Source organism: Seriola dumerili, unplaced genomic scaffold (assembly GCF_002260705.1).
Source record: "Seriola dumerili isolate Sdu_G_001 unplaced genomic scaffold, Sdu_1.0 BDQW01000493.1, whole genome shotgun sequence".
Classification (NCBI taxonomy): domain Eukaryota; kingdom Metazoa; phylum Chordata; class Actinopteri; order Carangiformes; family Carangidae; genus Seriola; species Seriola dumerili.
The window spans coordinates 685,915-698,406 of NW_019174748.1; the positions used below are offsets into that span (position 1 = coordinate 685,915).

At 38.9% G+C, this 12,492-nt stretch overlaps 1 protein-coding gene across 1 annotated transcript in view; it reads left to right on the plus strand.

Moving 5' to 3' along the window:
* Positions 1 to 5,087, plus strand: part of LOC111235447 (sodium- and chloride-dependent creatine transporter 1-like) — a 56,338-nt gene extending 51,251 nt beyond the window's left edge. The window contains exons 11-13 of the mRNA XM_022763911.1: positions 537 to 637; positions 1,032 to 1,202; positions 2,322 to 5,087. Of these exons, the coding sequence (XP_022619632.1) occupies positions 537 to 637; positions 1,032 to 1,202; positions 2,322 to 2,456 (407 nt within the window). The 3' untranslated portion in view covers positions 2,457 to 5,087. The remainder of the gene's footprint in view (positions 1 to 536; positions 638 to 1,031; positions 1,203 to 2,321) is intronic.
* Positions 5,088 to 12,492: the final 7,405 nt, after the last annotated feature.

The window sequence follows — 12,492 nt, forward strand, 5'->3', positions numbered from 1 at the left end:
GTCATAGTATAGTAAGGCATAAAAAGTCATAAAAACGTCATAGTATAGTAAGGCATAAAAAGTCATAAAAACGTCAAAGTATAGTAAGGCATAAAAAGTCATAGTATAGTAAGGCATAAAAAGTCATAGTATAATAAGGAATAAAAATTAATAAAAAGTCATAGTATAGTAAGGCATAAAAAGTCATAAAACGTCATAGTATAGTAAGGCATGAAAAGTCATAAAAACGTCATAGTATAGTAAGGCATAAAAAGTCATAAAACGTCATAGTATAGTAAGGCATGAAAGTCATAAAAAGTCATAAAACGTCATAGTATAGTAAGGCATAAAATGTCATAAAAACGTCACAGTATTGCAAGTTAAAAAACGTTGTACTTATTTTAAGTCATACATAAGGCATACTAAAGTATATCATACTAATGTTTGAAATGTAATGAGTTCACTAATTAGCTTGCACACAACATTAAATGTCAATGTGTCGTGCGTCAGTGATGTATTTTCGTGATTCTCATTGATTGACGATTATTCTTTTTCAGGTGCTGACCGCTTCATGGATGATGTAGCTCGTATGATTGGCTATAGGCCTTTCCCCTGGATGAAGTGGTGCTGGTCTTTTATAACTCCATGTGTCTGTATGGTAAGACTAAACACCAGTAGTCCATTAGAGAGGATATAAAACCACAGCCACACCATAGGTTTCACAATTCTTTATTGTATTTGTGATGGAAATTTACATTATAAACAGACAGGATTTTATACATACCAATTTATATTATTTCATGGTTATTTTTCAACACAACATTTCCCATATTCACCAATTTAAATTACGGGGATACAACATCAGCTTCCAAAAGAATTGTCTAAATTCAAGAAATATAATTTTCAACAGAAATTCACAAGAAATTGATATTGCTATTATTAATATTAGTATTATTATAGTTACTACTAGTAGTAGTATTTTACCAAAAAAACTCCTGTGTTAGGCTTGAAGAAATTTTCCACCATGCCCGCTTTTGTTGTCTCCTCTGTAGGGCATCTTTATGTTTCACCTGGTGAACTACAAGCCGCTGACCTACAACAATGTGTATGTGTACCCGTGGTGGGGCGAAGTTATTGGTTGGTGTCTGGCAATGTCCTCCATGCTCTGCATCCCTGTCAGTCTTCTCTACAAACTCTTCAGAGCCAAGGGAACCTTCAAAGAGGTCAGCACTCCTTCACACTGCACACAGGTCATCAAATAAAAACTAAACCAAATATTTTTTTACCTTTTTAAAGGGATAGTATGAGTTCACATGCTGTTTTTCAAATCAAACAAACATTTTTTAGGATGAGGTTGAACATTTCTGACTGATAATGATAACATAACTCATAACACAGCCCAGTCATCCAGGAAACAGCAGGTTGTCTGTAAAGAACACTGAAACTTTACATTTAGATTTTACAGTGGAGGGAAGCTACTCTAAACCTGTGACTCTGCCCAAAGTGCAACTCTAATGATTGAGGAGTTACCAAATCCAAATGTGGCTGAACTCAAACTTTGTTTCAGTAAAATATACCATAGTATAGCATGTCCAAGTATGGTAGTAATTTTTTTTATAATCTAGCATGCCATATTAGAATATATCATAGCACAGTATGTATTAGTTAACCTTGTCTTAGTATGTAATATGGCCAAACACAGTTAAGTGTCCCAAGCATAGTAAGTTTTTGTCATAATGTCGTATGTCATATCATATAGTAAAGTATGACAAGTATAGCATTAAAAGTTCACAAGTTGTATATATAGTATAGTATAGTAGTATAGTATATAGTATAGTATGGCCAAAGATAGCAGTAAAACTTTGTCAAGCATATTGTGTCATATTATGGTATACCATAGCATATTATGTTATTTTTAAGTACGTCATAGAAAAGTATGTTAAAGTGTCCCAAGTGTAGCAGAAAAACATAGCACATTATTTTTCATAACATACATTTATGTTATAGATACGTTCATCATAGCATAGTATGTCCAAGCATAGGAACACGTCCCAGGTACAGAAGTAAAGATTTGTCATAGTATAGTATGGCCAAACATAGGAAAGAGTCCTGAGTATAGAGATAAAAGTATGTCATAACATAGTTACATTTGTTATATCAGAAACTTGATGTAGTAAATTATTAGATTTAGTCTAAAGAATGTATTAATATCTGGTACAACCCAGTCCACGTCAATCCCTCACTGATAAACTGATCTCGGGTTAGTCTTTAACCAATCAGTCTCTGAAATCACATGACTACTTGTCTGCATGACCACTGATATTTCCTGCTGTGTCTCGCAGCGCTGGGCCCACCTGACCAGTCCAGTGTGGGGGGCCCATCACCTGGAGTACATGGCCCCAGACATCAAGTCCCTGACCTCGCTGTCCCCCGGCACAGATGACAACAAGGTCATCATCTTTGAGAGCGTCATGTAGGCTGTAAGCTCCATCTCCATCCATCCCACCTACGACAAGATCGCTGACACCTCGCTACCATGACCTCCACCTTCAGATTTACCTCCCCCGGTACTAGGCCCCAGAATAGACTCTTGAAAGGATCAATCATTGCGTCTCCTTTGGAGGAACTGATTGATGATTGGTTGGTTTCTTCAGCTCCTCCAGATATCACCAGGCACACCAAAGCTGCAGGGTTTCTTCATACCTGTAAAGGAATAAAGGAATAAGGGAAGCAGCTCCTCCAGGAGGTTTTTATCATTACACCAACAACAAAATGTGTCATTAAAACCAGCAGATCCCTCTGATTGATGATGAAGGGCTCTGATTCCTCTGGTTCTCAATAAAGAAAATATCTTTGACAACATGTCAAACCCTGGAGGGGCTGAAGAAGAACACTGGTAAGATTTTCTTACTGTTGGAATCTCACTGTGTTCAAAAAGCTGCTGAACGTCTCCCGTCAAGTCAGAGGTTGTTGGGCTTCCTCCATCTTAGATTAAAGGTATCAGTGCAATCTTGTCTTGGGGTGGGCGGGCTGGATCACACACAAACCTGACAGACAGCCATTACACACACACACGCACGCACACACACACAAACACACAAACACACCGCCTGTCAATATTTCATCACACTGACAATATAAAACATCAACACTGGGACTGGTGTGTGCACCTTTTTTCATTCAGCTGCAGTTTTGCAAAATTAGAGTCTAAAGTTGTTGGTGAAATTTTGGAGACTTTAAATCACTGTGTGTGTGTGTGTGTGTAATGGCCGTTCATTAAGACAGAATTCTAGACAGACAGACTGACTGACCCCCAGAAATTACCAAGAGGTCATTTGCTTCGTAACAGGAATTAAAAATGACAGACTGGTCTGATCTTCAGTCTTGTGGTCAAATGAAAGGGGTAGGAAAAGATGGGTTCAGTTCCTCTAATCAGTACCTTAATAGCAAATTTTCTGGATTTCAGTTTTTCCCCTGAAAACTGTGAAATACACTTTGAGAGATCTCTGCTACTTTAATGTGGCATTTTATTAGAGAATTGGCAACAGGACTGAAGTGTTAAAAACACAAAACAATTCCTGTTTCGGGGCAACCAGCGGTCCATGAACGCACTATGCTGCCAGGAAGCCGAACTGAGCTCAGTGAGCCCTGAAGGCATCATCAGACTGTCCTGCTTCTGAACGAGCCTTTGTGAGCACTTTATGTGACACTCTGATTGTTGAAGCTTGTTATTGATCTAGATCCTAAACCCTAATCAGGACTGAAGTCTCTGTCAGACTGAAATGCTTTGGTCTTCAGCGCAGCTCGTTTCTATCTGGTTCTCAAGATAAATACTGTGAATCACCAGCTCCTACTACTGATCCCAGAACAGTCCTGACTCCTGGGCAGCATGTGGTCCCGGACCGCTGACCTCCGATCTGTTTTCCACAGTCACACGGAGGTTTGATTCACTCAGACAACAATAGATCTGATGTTAGGAGGAAGGTTCCAGTGAGAATTCAGCCAGTCCAACTTCCTGAAGCTTTCAACCACAATTCTTGGACTTTCTCACCCCTCAAGTTTGCCAGTTTGTGGTTTCCTCTGAATGCAAACAAACAGAAGCAAAACAATCTCAACTCAAGAGCCAGAGCTTCAAATGAACTGGCAACTATTTTGATAATTGAATAATTGGTTATGAGTTATTTATCGAATAAAAAGGCCAAACATTATGTAGTTTCAACTTCTTATAATTTACATAGAAGTGGTGGTTGGTTGATCGATTCAGTCACTTTCCATCGCTATATTCAGGCCGAGGTTGCAGCTACATCGCATAGTTTCCCTCAGCTGATGGATCACCTTAGTTATCAGGCTCAGGAAGAGAACCTGACACATTCCAGTCATCCCACTGAAAAACCACAGTCTCACCCAGTAAATCCAATCTGATCTAACACTTCAAAATAAAATTGAAACAACCAATCAGATTAAAAAAAAACAACAAAAAAAAACATCAAATAAAAATCTGTTAAACTGTTGAGCAGAGTCTGAAATCTCACTGGATCTGACCTTTAACCCCTTCATGTTCTGGATTTGACCTCCTCATGAGGAGGTTCAGGCTTGTGTGAGAATCAGGTCAGAGGTCGGGCTTCGTTCTGCGTCCCCCGGGTTGACTGAAGTGCCAAACGGAACGATACTCACCCTGCAGGGCTGATCCCAGACCAGGGCTCAAGGCTGCCAATATCAACCCATTCGCTCCTCTCTGCCTCGTCTTGTCAATCTCATTAACGCTGTGCTCCTCCCACCAGACACCACGCTCTCCTCAGGAACAGCTGATACTTTCAGTTTTATTATAGTAACCGATTTCCTTCTTAATGAAACCAGTTACTTGCTTTAACTGAATAACTGGCCCTGAAACCAAGACCTACAAGTAGATTTGGTCCGCTTAGTCATGACAAAGTAAAGCAAAAATAACATGTCCTTGATTCAGTTTGATACATGTACGATGATGCTGACAGATAATTCATGCCAGCTGTAAAAATTAAACTTTTCTGTCCAAGGAAATCCAGTCCAGACATCATTACCAAACTTAGCCCCTTTAGCTCCACTGAGGAGATACATAAAAGGGTTCACTCTTTACAAAAATTTTTAAGTCTTAAGTTTAATTGGCTGAATGTAATTAGATTTTCTGACACTTGTATCAGCCTCTTTACTCCCTAGTTCCCAGATCTACTAACAGGACCTTCACCGGACCACCACCATGTTTGTTAGCAGCCTCAGAACATGACTCATTGTAATGTGCAGTTAACTGTCAGTTTATTGTCAGACAGCTGACAGACGAAGGTTTTCATGCAGTCAGATCAGCTGGTGGAGAGATGAGAGCTGGAGGACTCAGCGTGATGCCAAGCGTTGCCTTACGTCGTTGTCTTAACTCTAGAGCCCATACGGTTGACTAGCCAAACCCAGAGCCCTACAGGACGTCCTGTGTATGGCTCTGGTTTACATCCCACTAATCAGCAGTCTGTGGGGGCGTGTCTACAACTCTGTCTCCTAGCAACCACTCACTATCCACCTGTCACGGGGAAACATAATGATTCGAATGTAAGATATATTAAACTACATACATTTGCACATTGTTGTAAAATAATGTTGCTAGCACTTTGAAAAGAATCGTGTTAGAGATCGTGTTTTGTTTTACATATTGTAAAATGAATCAGAGATTTATTTTGTGGAGGCTTTTATTTTGCTGATACATACAGTATGACAAATATATATATTGAATATCTTTGTGTGTTATCTATATTTGATGCAGTATGTAAATGTGATGATGATGATGATGTTGATGATTGTTCACGTGTAGCCGGTGATGACGAGCAACAAGCCGCACCAAACGACACCGGCTGCGACCAAGTCGAGCTTCAGGCTACCTCACTTCTCATTCAGACTTTCAAAATAAAACTTCTTTTAGCTTTTTATGCAAATGTTTTGTCAGCGACGTTGGCGGCTGCTAGCAGGAGGGGATTGTGGGAAGCGTTTCTGGAAACGTTTCCCTCTTCGTCCCTGTTTCATGTTGCAGCTTTAAAGGTTCTCCAGCATCTGTAAAAATTTGATAAACTGAAAATCTGACATGCAGGAAGCAATAAAAAAAAATCTGGCACCAACAGCAGTAACTGTTTAAAAAATGAACTAAAACTGTAAAACTGGAACTAAAATGTGTCACTTTTTTGTGGCTCTGTATTCATTTTGAATTAAACTGTATTGGTGTAGTGAGGCCTTTAAACAGCGTCTGACCGGCTAACGTGAACAAACAGCAAAGGGGCGTGGCTTTTATTTTGGTGGGTTTGCTGCGATGCAGTGATGTTAAGGCTGTCGAGGCTTTGTGTGGCTCTGAACACACTTCGAAAGGGAATCTCTTTTTTTTTTTTTCTTTCTTATTCTCAAAGTGCTCAACTGTTTGAGAGTTTTAGCTTTAGATGATTTTAGCTTCTTTTTTTTTCTTTTGTGTGTTTTAATGAATATCAGTGTTTTTCCCTCAGACCCCCCACGGCTCAGATTCTTACTTTATTATCATCTCTGCCAAGAAAAATGAACCTGCTAGTCTGATTTGACAGAATTAATTTGCACAATTAAGTTAAATTGATGTTTAAACGTGAAGACTGTGACTCCGCTGTTTCAGTCTCTGTGTCTGAGAAGTGAAGCTGAAGCTGAACCAGGCAGAACAAACCACTCACCACCATCTGAACATAGACACAGTACTAGAGCTACAGCTACCTCAATAAGGTGAGCTGGTCCACCTGGACAGATCAACATGCAGCAGAAAAACTACTACATATCTAAGCATTCAGTGGGAGCTTTGAGACAGCAGTCACATCCACACACCGAAAAACACCTTGATGATGGTGGTAAATTGATTTACATGGGGTATAGAGTCCATGTTTCCAAAATAAGACCCAGTGAACCCTGTCTGCTAGTCGCTGTCCTGATTACACAGACGATTAAAGTTTAAAACCAAATTCTGATTTAATTTAAACTGACCCTGGTTTCATATGTTTCAGAGCCAGTCAGTGATTCTGTCAGCTGTCCAAAATATAAACTCAAATAAAACTGAAATATTATTTCTCCAGCTGATTTCTTCACTACTTTTACAATTTAAATTGAATCACTTTTTTTTTTTTTATTAACATTTGTTCAGAAAAAAAAACAGTTGAAGAATCTCTTCTAAATTTGCTGTTATAGTTTTCACTGAACCATTAATGTGTTAAACTAAAAATCAGACTAATTAAGGATGAAATCCTCATTAGTTGTAGCTCTGCATTGGAGCTGATGTGGCTGATGGGGCTGCAGATCACATGTTGTAGAGGTCACAGTCATGTGACTCAAGTGCCACTGATGTTTCCTTTTATCTCACTAATGAAACTAACCCGAGGCAGTATTTTATAGAAACAACATTTAAAACTGACATTTTAAACATAGAATCTTTTTTTGTTTGTTTTTTAAGCGATGTTGTAACATTACTGTTTTTTAAATGTTCATGTCTGGTCTTTGGACGGGAGCCTGGGAGGGTCAGAGGGTGGAAAAGATGAAAAAAATCTGCAGCCATTTAACACAAAAGAAAATATGAAAAAAAAACAACTTGAAAAAATGAACGTGTACATTACCAAACTGATGTTGTTTCATGTCATTTTGTCTTTGTGCTCTTCTGCCAAAAAAAATACAACAAACATGTTGAGACAGTATCTTTTATCCAAAACTATGACATGCAGATCACTGACACTGAGCGGAAAATCACATTCAGTCTACAAAAAAACAAACAAACAAAAAACACGGCACACTGCTGTGAAACTGTCGACAACACTGTATACACACACACACACACACACACACACACACACACACACACACACACACACACACACACACACACACACACACACGCCCTCTACTGTTTACACTGATTATCTTTAAAGATGGTTCTTATTCTCACTCAGACTAGAGACAGACTGATGAGGGAATTTCATTACTAAAATTAAGTATTTCATAATTAATAAAATAATTAACACCCATTTATACTGTAGATGTAGATACAAACACTCATTCCTTCAAAAAAAAAATCAAATTCATTTTTTAAAGCTGCTCCACTCCATGTTAACATAAAATATCAGATATGTTTTTCTGCTGCTCCAGAGAAACAAAAAGTAAAATAAAATAAATGTTGCAACTTTACTTTTCTAATGTATCCTTAACTTTAAAATATGATGTAATATTTTAAGATTAAAATGTAATATTTTAAAATGCCATGAAACAATTGATGCAATCCAATCATGCATTTTGTTCATAAAGCAGCTTCTCTTTTTATTAATATTAAAATATAACACGTTTTGTTGTAACATTACAGCTTTTGTCTCAAAATATTTTAACTTTGCTATTGTCCCTAAACCTCAGCCACACACATTTAAAATGATCATGTTGTGTTACTGCTGGAAAAATCAGCATCAGAGTTTAATGCTGAGTGAACTCATCATCAGTCTGTCTCTAACACTGACCAACAGACAGTTCACAGAGTGATGTCAGAGTGATGTCAGATGACTGGTTGTGTGAATTATGGATTATTATATTAGAAGAACTGGATGGGGCCTTATACACATAAAAATCACTTTTCTAAGATCTGGGAAAGTTCAACAAACAAAAGACCTTCAAATTTTAAAATTTCATAACAATAAGAATATTAAGCTTATTTGTAGTTGGAGATGTCCTGCCAACAGTTTTACAGACGTCTCTTTTAAAATGGTGGTCTACGGGAAAAAATACTTTTGGACTGTTTTAGTTGCAGTACCACAAGTGGCCACAAGTTCTTCATACATCCATGGCGTAAACTGAACATGCTATGCACAGAGTCAAGCTCCAGTCTGTGTGTTTTCAGATGAACGGTCAAACATTCAAACTCTGATGACGATGCACCATTTGGCTTCCCCGACTGAGAAACCTCAGATCAGACTGGATCAGGGTTTTGCTGCCAAAAGGAAAAGTGGGTGAAGGGGAAAAACATTTAGAACCTGAAACTGTAAAAACAAACGGCGTCTGTTTGTTCTGACCGTCCTCTGCAGGTTTTGATAATCGATACTGTCGAACAAACTTCACTGTCAGCGGGTTTCCTTCAGTGGAGAGCGTCTGCTTCCCAAAAAAACATCTCAACTTTGTTTCTAAAAAAACCTCCTGCTGCTCTCAGACCAGCACAGAACGGACTCACTCACAGCAGAGCTTTTAAAGTTATTAAGAGATTTTTCTTTTATTCAGCTTCGTTTTAACGTAGATTATTTTTTAGATTGTTTTTGAAAATGATTTCATTTTCATAGCCAAAAACATTTGCCAAAATGTTTTTTAACCTCCAAATAAACAGAGAACAATAAAAAAGGAAATGAAGAAAAAGATGATTTTTTTTTTATTTGTTTCTTTTAATTTCTTGTCACCGCTGTTGTTTTCTGGGTACAACATGTCACTGGTGCTCCTCATAAACAACCAAAATCTTTGATCATCAAATGAAATAACTTTCTTACCTTGATGTTTTTTTGAGATGATGTTGTAGCAGTGGAACCAGCAGGAGGCGCTCTCCTCCAGTGGGAATCCCATCGTGTTTGGGCAGGAAACAGAGAGCGAGCCGCCTCAGGCTTGCCGTACAGAGCGGATGATGAGCGGGAAAATGTCGCCGCTGCTACTGCAACAAAAGGATTAGAACATGTTAACGAAATTACATTTGTTATAGGAAGAGTTCCTGCTGAGCTAAAATAAGTAGATGAAAAATGAAATCATGCTAAAATAAAAACTCTCACAAGCTTAACTGGAATTTAATGAATCAGAATTGACATCTGAATTAGCAATAATGATTGTTTTCATTGTTTCATTGTTGTAATCGTTGACAACGTTGGAAAAACAGTTGTAAACATTAGCAAAAAAAATTGTCAAAATGCAGCTGAGGTGTTTGCAGCTACACAAATGTTAATCAATACATTACATTACATATTGATCAAATTTAGTCTATAGTGTGAAAAGTGTCCATCATAGTTGTCACTAACGTAGCTGTAAAGTGTTTTTTTAAGCCTCTTTTAGCTCCTCAACAGTGTCTTTCTGCCCCTTTTCCTATTAAATCACATTAAAGAGTCTGGTTAAGGTTGGCAGTTAAAGAGCTTAGGTTAGTTAATTGTTTATTTTAGTAGGTAAAATAGTTTCATGTTAGGTAACCGTTCTTCAGTAACTAACCAGTTGTTAGTTGGACAATGAGACTAAATGTAAACAGTGTCAGACATGGAAAAATCCCGATAAACAAAGAAACATCTGACAAAACTGAAGATAAAAGACAAGATAAAAGTATTCGAAACTTTACCACTAAAATCTGATAAAGAAATTCTGTTGAGAGTTTTTATTTTTATTATTTCAGATTTTTCATCTATTTATTTCCTGTTCTGACATTTTATCTTGAAATCTTCTCAGTTTGGTGCTGAGACTAAAAGGTTTTTGTGATCGTTATTCTTCAGTTGCGCTGGTTTGAAAATGTCGAAGCTGAAGCCGTGTCTGTGTTTCCCGCCCAAACTGAACCACATGGTAACCTCATTCATCCCAGTGTCGGTCATTTTATTGTAACTGTGTCTCTATGACTTCCTGTAAACCGCAGTCTTCCATCCATAACTGTAGATTAGACAATCGATTAGGTGATAAGTAGCTTAATGAACTAGTAGCTGTGTTAACGATAGTAACGACCCTCGGGGCTCGACGTTAACGAGCCACCGGCCAAAGACTCTGCGGAGTTGATGATGAAAGAGTTAACTCTGGGCCCCGATGATGTCGCCTGTGTTTCATTGACCTTTGACCCCTGCGAGGGTCTCCATGCTGTAAACCACTGTGATCACTGTGCTCGTTCACCAACGACTAAACCAATGGCAATAAAACCAGCGTCATGACAAACAGCTGATCTGTCTCCATGGTTACTGGGTTGTTTGGGATGTAGTGGGGAGAATCTGTTATCTGTTATTGGGGCCAAAAGAATTCACAATAACAATATTATCACCATATATATAGAAAATTTGATAAATAAATAAATAAATAATGCTGTCAGTCAAATGCATCTTTAAATTTGTTTATAGTGTTTTGCCTCAAATGTTCAGTGTGAACAGGCAAAGCCGGCTTAACGAGACGTCTTCTTAACAGCAGTATAGTAAATAACGGTGCAGGTGGGAGACTGATACTGAACCAGACCAGGAGCTGTTTATCTTTCAGGAGGAGGCGGCTGCATCAGAGCCGGAGGAGCGCATATTTACCAGTGATCAGATCAGACAATTAACGATACTGATAATTGGAAAAATGATTGATATTGGACGACCCCTTGACCTTATCTACTCTATCAGTACGGTGTGTCTGGTGTGTGTCGCACTTAAGACTTCTACAAACTGATTGAACAAACAAACCCAACAATGAACAGAGAGTTCAACAGACTCCAGGCAGAGCCAGAGGCATATTGTTTTCGGGTTGTCCGTGGATATGTAGATCCCATTCTCGTGAGCACCATATCTCAATAACGGCTTGATGTAACTTCTTCAAATTTGGCACAAATGTACAATTGGACTCAAGGACAGACTGATTAGATTTTGGTGGTTGAAGGTTGAAGGTCAAGGTCACGATTACCACGCAAAGCACGATTTTGGCCTTCAAACACTATATCTCGAGAGCACAAAAAGTGTTTTGGCGGAGACATACTTTATGCAAAACCGTGAGGCGGTATTTCTAGTTTAACTGCTGTTTTTGGTTTTGCTGCCTGACTGTATGAAGTGCTCAGGGAGAGAGAACATGCTGGCCTATCATGCCACAAAGGTTCGCAGCTGAAATCGAACCAGAACCGTTGTGGTCACATGGTGCTCGTCTTGAACCACTCAGGACTCAGCCTCATAAAACTGCTGCTTCTCTGGAAAACAGTTTGACACGGACTCTGTGAAACACGACAGCGGTTCATCCTGATGAGTGGAGTTCAGACACTGACCTATGTGTTCTCTCGTTTCTGCTAAAGTCTCTCAACAGTCTGAGGACTCCTGACTTGATGGTGTTTGTGTGTTGATTATTTTCTGACTGACAGAGTCTGACATCTCCCTGCAGCCTGAACACCTTTAACACAGTCTGAACTTCCACGAAGCAGAAGACAGAAATACTGGAGGCTTAAAAAAAGACCTTCTCCTGTCAGCGGTTTTAGACACAAGGCGCTCGGGTCGGCTATGAAAGCTGATCTGGTGAGACGGTGCGGGGGCTCCGCAGTGCAGCTCAAACCGGTTTCCAGAGCCGAACGGACGTTTAGACCAACAGCTGCCTTATTAAGACCGAGAGGAGTAGGAGGTGAAGACGGGACGCTATGTTTAGACACGACTGACACTGAATTATGTCAGTGTTTCTCTTCACATGTTCAAGTTACAAAATAGGAGATTTAGTCTCCAACATAAAGTCAAATTTAGGCTCCAAAACCGCCACCTCAGCCACTTTAGGGTCTTCATGAAGGACGACATG